Source organism: Bos indicus, chromosome 2, assembly GCF_029378745.1.
Source record: "Bos indicus isolate NIAB-ARS_2022 breed Sahiwal x Tharparkar chromosome 2, NIAB-ARS_B.indTharparkar_mat_pri_1.0, whole genome shotgun sequence".
In the NCBI taxonomy this organism is placed as follows: Eukaryota; Metazoa; Chordata; class Mammalia; order Artiodactyla; family Bovidae; genus Bos; species Bos indicus.
The window spans coordinates 34,600,963-34,615,384 of NC_091761.1; the positions used below are offsets into that span (position 1 = coordinate 34,600,963).

At 37.8% G+C, this 14,422-nt stretch overlaps 1 protein-coding gene across 8 annotated transcripts in view; it reads right to left on the bottom strand.

Moving 5' to 3' along the window:
• SLC4A10 (solute carrier family 4 member 10) overlaps nt 1–14,422 on the bottom strand; it is a 343,442-nt gene that overhangs the window by 146,210 nt on the left and 182,810 nt on the right. For all 8 annotated transcript variants that reach the window (XM_070804212.1, XM_070804218.1, XM_070804214.1 and 5 more), the window contains one exon: nt 3,902–4,062. In XM_070804212.1, the coding sequence (XP_070660313.1) occupies nt 3,902–4,062 (161 nt within the window). The remainder of the gene's footprint in view (nt 1–3,901; nt 4,063–14,422) is intronic.

Genomic DNA, 14,422 nt, shown 5'->3' on the forward strand with positions numbered 1-14,422 from the left:
GTGATCAGAAAACAGTTTCGGGTTTTTTTTTTTTTTTTCCCATCCTTACAATATAATTAAGACATTGAAATCTCTCTGAAGTATTTCTATTCTACAAATAAATTCCACATGCAACTGCTTTTATTTTTTTCCAAACTAGAAATCTTTTTAAAACTGCTTGAGTCTTAGCTTTGTTTCTATTTTGAAAAAACCTTCATTAACCATTTTATTTATACCCTTTCAAAACTCATTTCTGTGGTGGTTTCTTTTGTATTACTTTGTCTTTACTAAAATGTGTTTGCTTCCAGATCAAAAGATACAGGAGTTCTTTTCTTTTATTTCCAGAGTAACAGTAAGAAGCTTCCTCAATATAACTGTTTGTGTGATAACAGGCTTCTAGTACAAATCATTCATCCCAGAGGCAAGTCACAGTTTCCACTTACAAACTAATCTCAACTATATCACTTGGCTTCCTCTGGAATTCAAGACTTTTAATTCAATTTAAAATAAATGGAATATAAAAACAAAAGTAAACAATTGGGACCTGATTAAACATAAAAGCTTTTGCACAGCAAAGGAAACTATAAGCAAGGTGAAGAGACAACCGTCGGAATGGGAGAAATAGCAAATGAAACAACTGACAAAGGATTAATTTCCAAAATATATAAGCAGCTCATACAACTCAATAGTAGGAAAACAAAAAACCCAATCAAAAAGTGGGAAAAATACCTAAATAGACATTTCTCCAAAGAAGACATACAGATAGCTAACAAACACATGAAACGATGCTCAATATAGCTCATTATGAAGAGAAATGCAAATTAAAACCACAATGAGATATCACCTCACACCAGTCAAAATGGCCACCATCAAAAAGTCTACGAACAATAAATGCTGGAGAGGGTGTGGAGAAAAGGGAATTCTCTTGCACTGTTGGTGGGAATGTAAATTGATACAACCACTATGGAAGACGGTATGGAGATTCCTTAAAAAAAAAAACTAGGAATAAACCACCAAATGACCCAGCAATCCCACTCCTACACATACACCCTGAAGAAACGAGGGTTGAAAAATACACATGTATCCCATTGTTCATTGCAGCACTATTTACAATAGCTAGAACATGGAAGCAACCTAGATGCCCATCAACGGATGAATGGATAAAGAAGTTGTGGTACATATACACAATGGAATATTACTCAGCCATAAAAAGGAATGAATTTGAGTCAGTTCTGATGAGGCAGATGAATCTAGAACCTATTATACTGAATGAGGTGAATCAGAAAAGGAAAAATATCATATTCTAATGCACATATATGGAATCTAGCAAAATGGTTCTGAAGAATTTATTTACAGGGCAGCAATGGATAAACAGACATAGAGAACAGACTTATGGACATGGGGAGAAGGGAGGAGAGAATGAGATGCATGGAAAGAGTAAAATGAAAACTTACATTACCATATGTAAAATAGATAGCCAACAGGAATTTGCTGTATGGCTCAGGAAACTCAAACAGGGGCTCTGTATCAACCTAGATGGGTGGGATGAGGAGGGAGATGGGAAGGAGGTTCAAAAAAGAGGGGATATATGTATACCTATGGTTGATTCTAGTGGAGGTGATGGAATTCCAGTTGAGCTATTTCAAATCCTGAAAGATGATGCTGTGAAAGTGCTACACTCAATATGCCAGCAAATTTGGAAAACTCAGCAGAGGCTACAGCACTGGAAAAGATTAGTTTTCATTCCAATCCCAAAGAAAGGCAATACCAAAAAATGCTCAAACTACCGCACAGTTGCACTCATCTCCCATGCTAGTAAAGTCATGCTCAAAATTCTCCAAGCCAGGCTTCAGCAATATGTGAACCGTGAACTTCCAGATGTTCAAGCTGGTTTTCGAAAAGGCAAAGGAACCAGAGATCAAATTGCCAACATCCACTGGATCATGGAAAAAGCAAGAGAGTTTCAGAAAAACATCTATTTCTGTTTTATTGACTATGCCAAAGCCTTTGACTGTGTGGATCACAATAAACTGTGGAAAATTCTGAAAGAGATGGGAATACCAGACCACGTGACCTGCCTCTTGAGAAACCTATATGAAGGTCAGGAAGCAACAGTTAGAACTGGACATGGAACAACAGACTGGTTCCAAATAGGAAAAGGAGTACATCAAGGCTGTATATTGTCACCCTGCTTATTTAACTTCTATGCAGAGTACATCATGAGAAACGCTGGGCTGGATGAACCACAAGCTGGAATCAAGATTGCCAGGAGAAATATCAATAATCTCAGATATGCAGATGACACCATCCTTATGGCAGAAAGTGAAGAGGAACTAGAAAGCCTCTTGATGAAAGTGAAAGAGGAGAGTGAAAAGGTTGGCTTAAAGCTCAACATTCAGAAAATGAAGATCATGGCATCTGGTCCCATCACTTCATGGGAAATAGATGGGGAAACAGTGGTAACAGTGGCTGACTTTATTTTTGGGGGCTCCAAAATCACTGCAGATGGTGATTGCAGCCATGGAATTAAAAGACACTTACTCCTTGGAAGGAAAGTTATGACCAACCTAGATAGCATATTCAAAAGCAGAGACATTACTTTGCCAACAAAGGTCCTTCTAGTCAAGGCTATAGTTTTTCCAGTGGTCATGTATGTATGTGAGAGTTGGACTGTGAAGAAAGCTGAGCACCGAAGAATTGATGCTTTTGAACTGTGGTGTTGGAGAAGACTCTTGACAGTCCCTTGGACTGCAAGGAGATCCAACCAGTCCATCCTAAAGGAGATCAGTCCTGGGTGTTCACTGGAAGGACTGATGCTGAAGTTGAAACTCCAATACTTTGGCCACCTCATGTGAAGAGTTAACTCATTGGAAAAGACTCTGATGCTGGGAGGGATTGGGGACAGGAGGAAAAGGGAACGACAGAGGATGAGATGACTGGATGGCATCACTGACTCAATGGACATGAGTTTGAGTAAACTCTGGGAGTTGGTGATGGACAGGGAGGCCTGGCGTGCTGTGATTAATGGGGTCGCAAAGAGTCGGACACAACTGAGCGACTCAGCTGAACTGAATTGAACTGATGGCTAATTCATGTTGAGGTTTGACACAAAACAAAATTCTGTAAAGCAATTATCCTTCAATAAAAAAATAAATTTAAAAAAATGGCCAGGGGCATCCCTAGTGGTCCAATGGTTAAGAATCTGCCTGCCAATGTAGGAGATACAGGTTCCATCCCTGGTCTGGAAAGATCCCATATGCTTGGGGCAACTAAGTCGGTGTACCACAACTACTGAGCCTGTGCTCCAGAGCTGGTGAGTCACAATCAGTGAGCCCGTGTGCTGCAACTACTGAAGCCTGAGCACTGAGAGCTTGGTGTTCCAGAACAAGAGAAGCCACAATAAGAAGCCTGTGCACCACCACCAGAGAAAGCCAGTGCACAGCAACAAAGACCCAGCACAGTCATAAACCAATAAATAATTTAAAATAAATGGCCATAGCTTTCCGTTCTATTCTAATCTAATATTTTTCCTATTTATTGAAATTTTTTCATTTGGTTATTTCATGTATCTGAATATTGAAAAAACCAATCTCTAGCTTTATGGATTTTTCTTTCTGTTTTTTCATGGCAGCCTAATTACATACTATGTTGAAAAACAAAAACAGTATAGCCTAGATAGGAGCCAAGATATATAGGTTCTTGTTCTACTTGCCACTATAAGTTAGACCATATATCTTTGAGACTCAACTTATTTTATCTTAAATGAGGTGGTAAAACAAAGTTGTTTTTAAGGTCTCATACATTGATCATGAGAATTAATTTCCTAAAAATTATAGATATATAGAATTATAAGGAAAAAAAGAGTAAAAAAAATCAGCTGCACCATAACGATGAACTAGACTAAGGAGAATAAAAGATATACCTGCAATTTCTTCTAAAGTATTGGCATGCATGTCCAGCAACACAGTTCCATTCAGAATACAACTTCTTAACTCAAATAAGCTGTGCAGTGAAAGAGTAGCCACATAAGGCTTGCTCCACCTTTCCCCTCCATCTTCCACATCTTCTTCAAACTTCAACCACCTATACAAATAAATAATATCATCAGCACACTGAGAGTTACACTGTAGATAAATGAATCTTTATCTCCATAATAAAAGGTAGACACATAAAGATATTGACATTTTTTCTTGGTTTCAAGGGTTTTAGAAGTAAAAGCCAACACAAGACCTCTGGTTTATTTCATTTTAATTCCATTTAACATTCTATCTGTCACTGAAAGATATATTTAAAACAAAGAAAAACTTTAAGTTATTTTTATTAATATTTTGGCACAGGAGTGGCTAGCGGCAGTTGAGCGTCGCAGGAGCAGGAAGTGGCGTGAGGACATACCCCACGTCCAGGGTAAGAGAAACCCAAGTAAGCCGGTAGGCAGTGAGAGAGGGCATGAGAGGGCAGACAGACTGAAACCACAATCACAGACAACTAGCCAATCTGATCACACGGATCACAGCCTTGTCTAACTCATGAAACTAGTCCATGCCATATGGGCCTGACAGAATGCAGTCCACTGGAAAAGGGAACGGCAAACCACTTCAGTATTCTTGCCTTGAGAACCCCAAGAACAGTATGAAAAGGCAAAAAGATAGGACACTGAAAGAGGAACTCCCCACGTAGCTAGGTGCCCAATATGACACTGGAGATCACCAGAGAAATAACTTCAAAAAGAATGAAGGGATGGTGCCAAAGCAAAAACAACAACCGGTTGTGGATGTGACTGGTGATAGAAGCAAGGTTTGATGCAGTAAAGAGCAATATTGCATAGGAACATGGAATGTTAGGTCCATGAATCAAGGCAAACTGGAAGTGGCTAAACAGGAGATGGAAAGAGTGAACGTCGACATTCTAGGAATCAGCGAACTAAAATGGACTGGAATGGGTGAATTTAACTCAGAAGACCATTTTATCTACTAAGACATGAGTTTGGGTAAACTCTGGGAGTTGGTGATGGACAGAGAGGCCTGGCGTGCTGAGATTCATGGGGTCGCAAAGAATCGGACATGACTCAGCAACTAAACAGAACTGAACTGTGGGCAGGAATCCCTTAGAAGAAATGGAGTAGCCATCATAGTCAACAAAAGAGTCCAAAATGCAGTACTGGGATGCAATCTCAAAAACGACAGAATGATCTTTGTTCGTTTCCAAAGAAAACCATTGGATATCATGGTAATCCAAGTCTATGCCCTGACCAGTAATGCTGAAGAAGCTAAAGTTGAACGGTTCTATGAAGACCTACAAGACCTTTTAGAACTAACACCCCAAAAAGATGTCCTTTTCATTATAGGGGACTAGAATGCAAAAGTAGGAAGTCAGGAAACACCTGGAGTAACAGGCAAATTTGGCATTGGAGTACAGAATGAAGCAGGCAAAGGCTAATAGAGTTGTGGTAAGAGAATGCACTGGTCATAGCAAACACCCTCTTCCAACAACACAAGAGAAGACTCTACACATGGATATCACCAGATAGTAGACACCAAAATCAGATTGATTATATTCTTTTCAGCCAAAGTTGGAGAAGCTCTATACAGTCAGCAAAAACAAGACCAGGAGCTGACTGTGGCTCAGATCATGAACTTCTAATTGCCAAATTCAGACTGAAATTGAAGAAAGTGGGGAAAACCACTAAACCATTCAGGTATGACCTAAATCAAATCCTTTATGATTATACAGTGGAAGTAACAAATTGATTTAAGGGACTAGATCTGATAGACAGAGTGCCTGATGAACTATGACATTGTACAGGAGACAGGGATCAAGACCATCCCTAGGAAAAAGAAATGCAAAAAAACAAAATGGCTGTCTGGGGAGGCATTACAAATAGCTGTGAAAAGAAGAGAAGAAAAAACCAAAGGAGAAAAAGAAAGATATACCCACTGAATGCAGAGTTCCAAAGAATAGCCAGGAGAGATAAGAAAGCCTTCCTCAGCAATCAATGCAAAGAAATAGAGGAAAACAATAGAATGGGAAAGACTAGAGATCTCTTCAAGAAAATTAAAGATACCAAGGGAACACCTCAAGCAAAGATGGGCTCAATAAAGGACAGAAATGGTAGGGACCTGACAGAAGTAGAAGATATTAAGAAGAGGTGGCAAGAAAACACAGAACTGTACAAAAAAGATCTTCATGACCAAGATAATCATGATGGTGTGATCACTCACCTAGAGCCAGACATCTTGGAGTGTGAAGTGAAGTGGGCCTTAGGAAGCATCACTATGAACAAAGCTAGTGGTGGTGATGGAATTCCAGTTGAGCTATTTGAAATCCTAAAAGATGATGCTGTGAAAGTGCTGCACTCAATATGCCAGCAAATTTGGAAAATTCAGCAGTGGCCACAGGACTGGAAAAGGTCAGTTTTCATTCCAATCCCAAAGAAAAGAATGTTCAAACTACCGCACAATTGCACTCATTTCACACGCTAGGAAAGTAATGCTCAAAATTCTCCAAGCCAGGCTTCAGCAATAAGTGAAGCATGAACTTCCAGATAGTCAAGGTGATTTTAGAAAAGGAAGAGGAACCAGAGATCAAATTGCCAACATCCGCTGGATCATCCAAAAAGCAAGAGAGTTCCAGAAGAACATCTATTTCTGCTTTATTGACTATGCCAAAGCTTTTGACTGTGTGGATCACAATAAACTGTGGAAAATTCTGAAAGAGATGGGAATACCAGACCACCTGACCTGCCTCTTGAGAAACCTCTATGCTGCTCAGGAAGCAACAGTTAGAACCGGACAAGGAACAACAGACTGGTTCCAAATACAGAAAGGAGGATGCCAAGGCTGTATACTGTCATCCTGCTTATTTAACTTCTATGCAGAGTACATCATGAGAAATGCTGGGCTGGATGAACCACAAGCTGGAATCAAGATTTCCAGGAGAAATATCAATAACCTCAGATATGTGGATGATACCACCCTTATGGCAGAAAGTGAAGAGGAACTAAAGAGCCTCTTGATGAAAGTGAAAGAGGAGAGTGAAAAAGTAGGCTTAAAGCTCAACATTCAGGAAACTAAGACCATGGCATCTGGTCCCATCACCTCATGGCAAATAGACGGGAAACAGTGAGTGACTGTATTTTTGGGGGCTCCAAAGTCACTGCAGATGGTGACTGCAGCCATGAAATTAAAAGACGCTTACTCCTTGGAAGGAAAGTTATGACCAACCTAGACAGCATATTAAAAAGCAGAGACGTTACTTTGCCAACAAAGGTCTGTCTAGTCAAGGCTATTTTTTCCAGTAGTCATGTATGGATGTGAGAGCTGGACTATAAAGACAGATGAGTGCTGAAGAATTGATGCTTTTAAACTGTGGTGTTGGAGAAGACTCTTGAGAATCCCTTGGACTGCAAGGAGATCCAACCAGTCCATCCTAAAGGAGATCAGTCCTGGTTGTTCACTGTAAGGTCTGATGTTGAAGCTGAAACTTCAATACTTTGGCCACCTGTTGCAAAGAGCTGACTCATTTGAAAAGACCCTGATGTTGGGAAAGATTGAGGGCAGGAGGGGAAGGGGATAACAGAGGATGAGGTGGTTGGATGGCTCAGCGACTCAATGGACATGAGTTTGGATGAACTCCGGGAGTTGGCGATGCTGTGGTTCATGTGGTTGCAAACAGCCGGACACGACTGAGTGAGTGAACTGAACTGAACTGAAAATTATATTAATATAAGTGTTTAGTCGGGCTTCCTTGGTGGCTCAGTGGTAAAGAATCTGCCTGCCAGTACAGGAGATGTGGGTTTGATCCCTGAATTGGGAAGATCTCCAGAAGAAAATGGTAATCACTCCAGTATACTTGCCTGGGAAATATCACAGACAGAGGAGCCTGGCAGGCTACAGTCCATGGGGTGGCAAGAGTCAGACAGTACTTAGCAAGTAAACAACAACAAATGTTTATTCAGTGGTCACAGGGAATCTGTAATAGAACTAATAAAGAGAGTACACTTCATGGAATGATAATAAAATGCAAAAGGAAAAGAAAGAGTAGTCATTTTTATTTAGTGCAAAGTCTAAAAACAATATACGAAACTTTTGAAAATTTTGCCCTTTGATTTTTAGAGAAAGTAGTATAATTTGGGGATTATTCTGCTGGAAAAATACATATTAGGCCTGCTTGAATAAAATCTTGTGATTGCAGTCACTTCTAGGGACTAAATCTATAAGAACTGAGCTCAATTTGCATTACCTAAGCGTTCCTGCCAGGGCTAAGAATAGAAGACTCTTGATATCACAGTGCCAAATGGGAAACCACTGCCTTCTTGGAGTGAAATGAACAGTAATATCTGAGATTTTTTTCTAACTAAGATAAATGGAAGGAATAAAGAGAAGTTGATGATTTTACTGCTTGGCAGTCATACTAAATATCTTATTCTTTTAAGAACTTCCTTTTTAATCTCAGTAGATAACCAATTTAATTCCACCATTTCTAACAAACCCTCACCTAAATGCCTCTCTTTTCTTCACTCCATACCATTTTCCTCATTTTTTTCTTCTCCTTGTCACTTTTGCCCTAACTTCCTCTTGCCGTGCAATATCACTCGAACTTCCTCTCTCTATGATATTATATTACTGTTTTACATGAAAAAATTACACAATCAAACACTCCAACTCCAACAGAGGACAAGTATGTTGTCTAGTAAAGAATCAGTATACTGGCCAGCTAAAAAAGCCAACCAAAAGGGGTAGTCAGAAAGATTAATGTGTAGAGTTCCAAGAAAGATAAAGAAACTCTGGATCTGTTCTTAGTGTTCAAGGACCAAAATGTCAGGAAGTAAAAAGGAAACTAATAGGGAAAAATGGCTATATCTGCCACAAGTTTAGAGAGGGGAGTATACCTACGCCCACCATGAGTTTATAGAATGTTTGAAGGTTGAAAAAACTTACACTTGAGCACAAATCGTTGACAGCATCTCTTCAAATGGTGGCAATATTATAGCAATTTTATATATACATCTATATACAACATATACATATATTTTTGCCTACACAGTTCAGAATATTTTCATATTAGTGAATCTTAACAATTTTTACCCCTTTCGGGGTCATTATGCATCAGAGACCATGTGATAGTCATTAATAAGGCTCGTCAACTATAGCTTAGCAACCGAACAACAACAAAAGATTCAGTAACTGCCACAATAATCAAAATATATAACTGCTCCATCATCACAAATGAGCTTCCTTTATAGTCTCAGTCTTCACCCTGTTTCTGTCCCCTAGTAATCATTAATCTTTTCTTCATCACTATAGTTTTGTCATTTTGAGGACATTCAATTCAGTTCAGTTCAGTTCAGTCACTCAGTCGTGTCCAACTCTTTGCGACCCCATGTATCGCAGCATGCCAGGCCTCCCTATCCGTCACCAATTCCTGGAGTTCACTCAAACTCATGTCCACCAAGTCGGTGATGCCATCCAGCCATCTCATCCTCTGTCGTTCCCTTTTCCTCCTGCCCCCAATCCCTCCCAGCATCAGAGTCTTTTCCAATGAGTCAACTCTTCGCATGAGGTGGCCAAAGTACTGGAGTTTCAGCTTCAGCATCAGTCTTTCCAATGAACACCTAGGAGTGATCTCCTTTAGGATGGACTGGTTGGACCTCCTTGCAGTCCAAGGGACTTTCAAGAGTCTTCTCCAACACCACAGTTCAAAAGCATCAATTCTTCAGCGCTCAGCTTTCTTCACAGTCCAACTCTCACATCCATACATGACTACTGGAAAACTATAGCCTTGACTAGATGGACCTTTGTTGGCTAAGTGTGTAATCATACAGTTTGCAACTTTTGGAGATAGACATCTTTCACTAAAGTACAATGTCTTTGAGATCCATCCAAGTTGTTGTATATATCAGTAGATTGTTCCTTTTTATTGGTGAAAAGTTTTCCACTGTATGGATGTATCCGTTTATTTAACCACTCACCCAATGAAGGATATTTGAGTTGTTTATAGGTTTTTGCTATCACAAATGAAGCTGCTATGAACATTCATGTAGAGATTTTTGTGTGAATGTGTTTTCATCTCTCTAGGATAAATGCCTAAGACTGTGATTGCTGAGTCTTATTCACTAGTACATGCTTAGTTTTATAAGAAACTGTCAAACTGTTTTCTAGAGTAGTGCTACCATTTTACATTGGTGCCAGCAATAGCGGAGAGATCCAGTCTCTTGAATCCTCATCAGCATTTGCTATTATGACTTTTTAAAAAAAATTTAGTTCTTCTATTAGGTGTGCAGTAGTATATCACAGTGGCTTTAATTTACATTTCTCTAATGACTTATGATTTTGAACACTGCTTACATCTCTATTTGCAATGTGTTTCTCTTCTCTGAAAGGTCTTTTTTTGTTTGCTTGTTTTTGCACGTTTTCTTAATTGATTTGTTTTTATACTGTTCAACTTTGAAAGCTTTTTACATATTCTAGATATAATATTTTTGTCAAATATGTGGTTTGCAAATATTTTCTCCCTGTCAGTAGTTTGTCTTCATCCTCTAACAGGTTTTGTTTTTTTCACAGCAAAAAGTTTTTAATTCCAATGAAGTCAAATTTTAAAATATTTTCTTTTAGTTAAAAGATTGTGCTTTCAATATCATGTCTAAAAATTCATCTTCTAGCCCTTGGTCCTGAAGATTTTCTCCTACATTTTCCCTAACGTTTGTATAGCTTTATGTTTTACATTTAGATTTACGATTTATTTTGAATTAATATTGTGTACACTGTGAAGTTTAGATTGAAGTTAATTTTTTTTTTTTACTTATAGAACTCTAACTGTGCTAGTACCATTTTTTGAAAAGACAATTCTTTCTTCATCTTTGTCAAAAATCACTTAGCTGCACTTAGATTCAGTTCACTCACTCAGTTGTGTCCGACTCTTTGGGACCCCATGAATCGCAGCACGCCAGGCCTCCCTGTCCATCACCAACTCCCAGAGTTTACTCAACCTCATGTCCATTGAGTCAGTGATGCCATCCAACCATCTCATCCTCTGTCGTGCCCTTCTCCTCCTGCCTTCAATCTTTCCCAGCATCAGGGTCTTTTCAAATGAGTCAGCTCTTTGCATCAGGTGGCCAAAGTACTGCAGTTTGAGTTTCAACATCAGTCCTTCCAATGAATATTCAGGACTGATTTCCTTTAGGATGGACTGGTTGGATCTCCTTCCAGTCCAAGGGATTCTCAAGAGTCTTCTCCAACACCACAGACCTTGGGTTAGTCTTTCTTAATTCTCTATTCTGTTCCATTTTAAAACTACTTCCTTTAGAATAATTTCCTTCAAATTGAGGGTTTGGTCTTTCAGAAAAGAATGGAGACTCTTGGGAGTTTCATGCAGTTTGGATGACCAAATATAAGTTATATGCATGGATGGTTTGATATAACCATTATGAGTATTACAGGAGGAAGCATCAGATGCTTCCCATAAAAAGGAACCCACGAGTTACAAATATCAAGTTACTAAACACTTCAAGATTCAGTGCTTTATGCCAACTCCAGAATGATGCCAAAAGCTTCGAAAGATATTTAAATGAATATATTTTAAAGATATATACGTATATCTCTCTTTTCTGTTTTTCATTCCATTTCATACTCTAAAGATAGAAATTAGCAGGCCTGAGAACACACCAAATCCTGTTTCAAGATCTGTAGTCACTGAATATACTGTCAGTTGCAAAATGCCTGACTGCAGTTAATGACCTAAACTGCTGTAATTTATTCCAGTTTTCAAATAAACTCAGCTGACACTTGTTTGACTAGCAAACCAAAGCAAACAGGAGTCTCACGAGCATGAATGAGATGTGAAAGACAATAAGAAAAACTGAAATTTTAGGCCAATTGCATGATATTTTCTATGGGGGAAGGGTGGATTTAAACTCTTTGAGTTTATTTTCATTTCTTTCAGTAAGTCTGGGTCTGTTTTCATCCGTAATTAACACATTGGAATCTCTTTCTACTAAGCAACAACAACATAAAATAGGTGTTTCCTGAATTCTTTGAGGATTAAGTTGATGATAATCTCCTCTACAATACACATATAAGAAATCTACAAAATAAAATTCTTCTGTAAATTAGAAATGGACTTTTTCTATGGAATTTAACTCTTTCTGTTTATTTTATTCTCACTAATTCAGTTTAACTTTTCTAACAATTTTATTCTCTGATTCTATCCAAATAGGGAGTTACTGTATCATCTAAAATCATAGCCTTGGGGAAAGTCATGAATTTTCAAGAGAAAACATCTTTTTATGGGGTAAAATTAAGGATATTGAGGGTTAAAAAGGAACATGGTTAGGATAGGGGCTGGAGAATAACATATGTGATCATAAAGTGCCTATTTCAAGGGGAAAGGGAAAATAAAATATATCCAAAGTTAGAGTTTATTGACATTCAGTTCAGTTCAGTCGCTCAGTCATGTCCGACTCTTTGCGACCCCATGAATCACAGCATGCCAGGCCTCCCTGTCCATCACAAACTCCTGGAGTTCACTCAAACTCACGTCCATCGAGTCAGTGATGCCATGCAGCCATCTCATCCTTACTGACATTAGCTATTCTTAACCCATATTATTTTCACACCTCACACTCCACTGAAAAATCTTGCTGCCTTGAACCTCTACCAATTTTGAATATTGAATACCTTCACATCATGAATAAAATTGGTTTGATTTAATCATCTTTTTCCACATTACCATCTATGTATCAGAGGCCTAACTGCTACCCCTTGGTTTGCCTCTGCTGAGCTCATTTGTGGGTAACATTTTTAAAGGGCAACCACAGTGAGTCAAACATGTTGTTTCCACAGTTGCACAGCTGTGGTACCTCTGCGTACTTTTCTATTAATAACATTACATGCTATTTATAAGCAGGACATTGTAATTGTGCTGATTTCATGAGCCCAGCCATATGGCTTCTTTTAGGGTCTTTAAAAGTGAACAGCTGGTTTTCACAAACATTTATTAAATAATTATGATTCAAAATTTAGCTTCAAAATCTAAAACTTTACCTAAGCTTTAATTGGAAACAACAGTGGGCATGAAAATTCTAGGTGTGATATGTGGCAGGTGCAATGTGCTGATAAAATATCCTTTTAATTTCTACTATTAGGGTAGAAAATTATTAATTACCCCTGGAATACTAATCAAAAGAAAGAAATAGTTCAAATGGTTAGGCTAATGATCTATTAGAATTAAACTGCATTTGAAAACTCAGACAGAGTCATGAATTAACTAAAATTAGTCTTTTTAGATGAACTAGGTTATCCAGAACAAAATTACTTTTACCACATTAAAACCTACTTCATTTCTAAGTCCTCAATAAATATATTCTGTTCTTTCCTGAAGTATTGTGCCTCAGCCAAAATTTACTACTCTTCTCTTCAATGTCTGTTACTATTTTGACTGCTTATCAGATGTTTATTTGAACCTCAAATATATGCACCAGAAGCAGGGCTAAGAACACAGGTCCTATCTAATAATATTAGAGAATACTAATAATTAACTAGATCATCTCTTTCATTCTTTATAAATAAGTAGCAACATATTTTGGTGACTTAGAATAAAATGTCGTTCAAGTTAATCCATTAGACCATGATAAAACCTTACCTGCTCAACTGTGATAGGCAGAGAGCTAGATTCTGGTATTACTCTGCTATCTCCTAGCTTGAACAGAGTGGGAAAGTTACAAGAAGTTAGTGTTTAAAAGGAATAGACCACCATTTGATCTAGAAGGTAAAAAACTCTAGATTTTTACGTCAGAACACATATTCCTAATTCTCTGCTCTATTCTGAGGGATGAGAAAGAAGAAATACATTTTTTAAAAAATGCTGCCAAGAAGTAATTCTCAGCAATTGATTAAAGAAACTGTAATCAGAGCTGTACAGTCATCATAACCATCAATCTTCTTCGTTTAAGTCAGACAGGAACTCTTGTTTCTTAGAACTAGTTGAGGATGGATGATTCTAGCCTTAAACAGGGAGGTTTGCACTTTAAATTCCTTATCAAAAACTTTTCATCATAAAAGAGCAAAATTTATAAAACTAATTGGTGGAGAATATTATCATATATTGTTTTTCTGTCATCAAAAAAGATGAGCACATATATTATGTCTTTGAAAATAGTACTTATGTTTTGATGCAGTTCAAAGAAAAAAATTAGGTAGATGGTTCTTAATCTTAAAATTTTCCAGGTCATATATTAATAAAAACTGTTTCAAATTTAGTTCTACATTTAAAATATTAAAATAGCATCAGAAAGAATTTAATTTATATATATTTTTTCATTAAAAAAGGGTAATTCACACAGAATAACATACCCTAGTTTTAAGGCATTAAAAAACACAAATAACAAAAATGAATGCCTTGAAATAAAACCAGTAAAGGAAATAAACAGCTAGTTCTCCAGAAAAACATA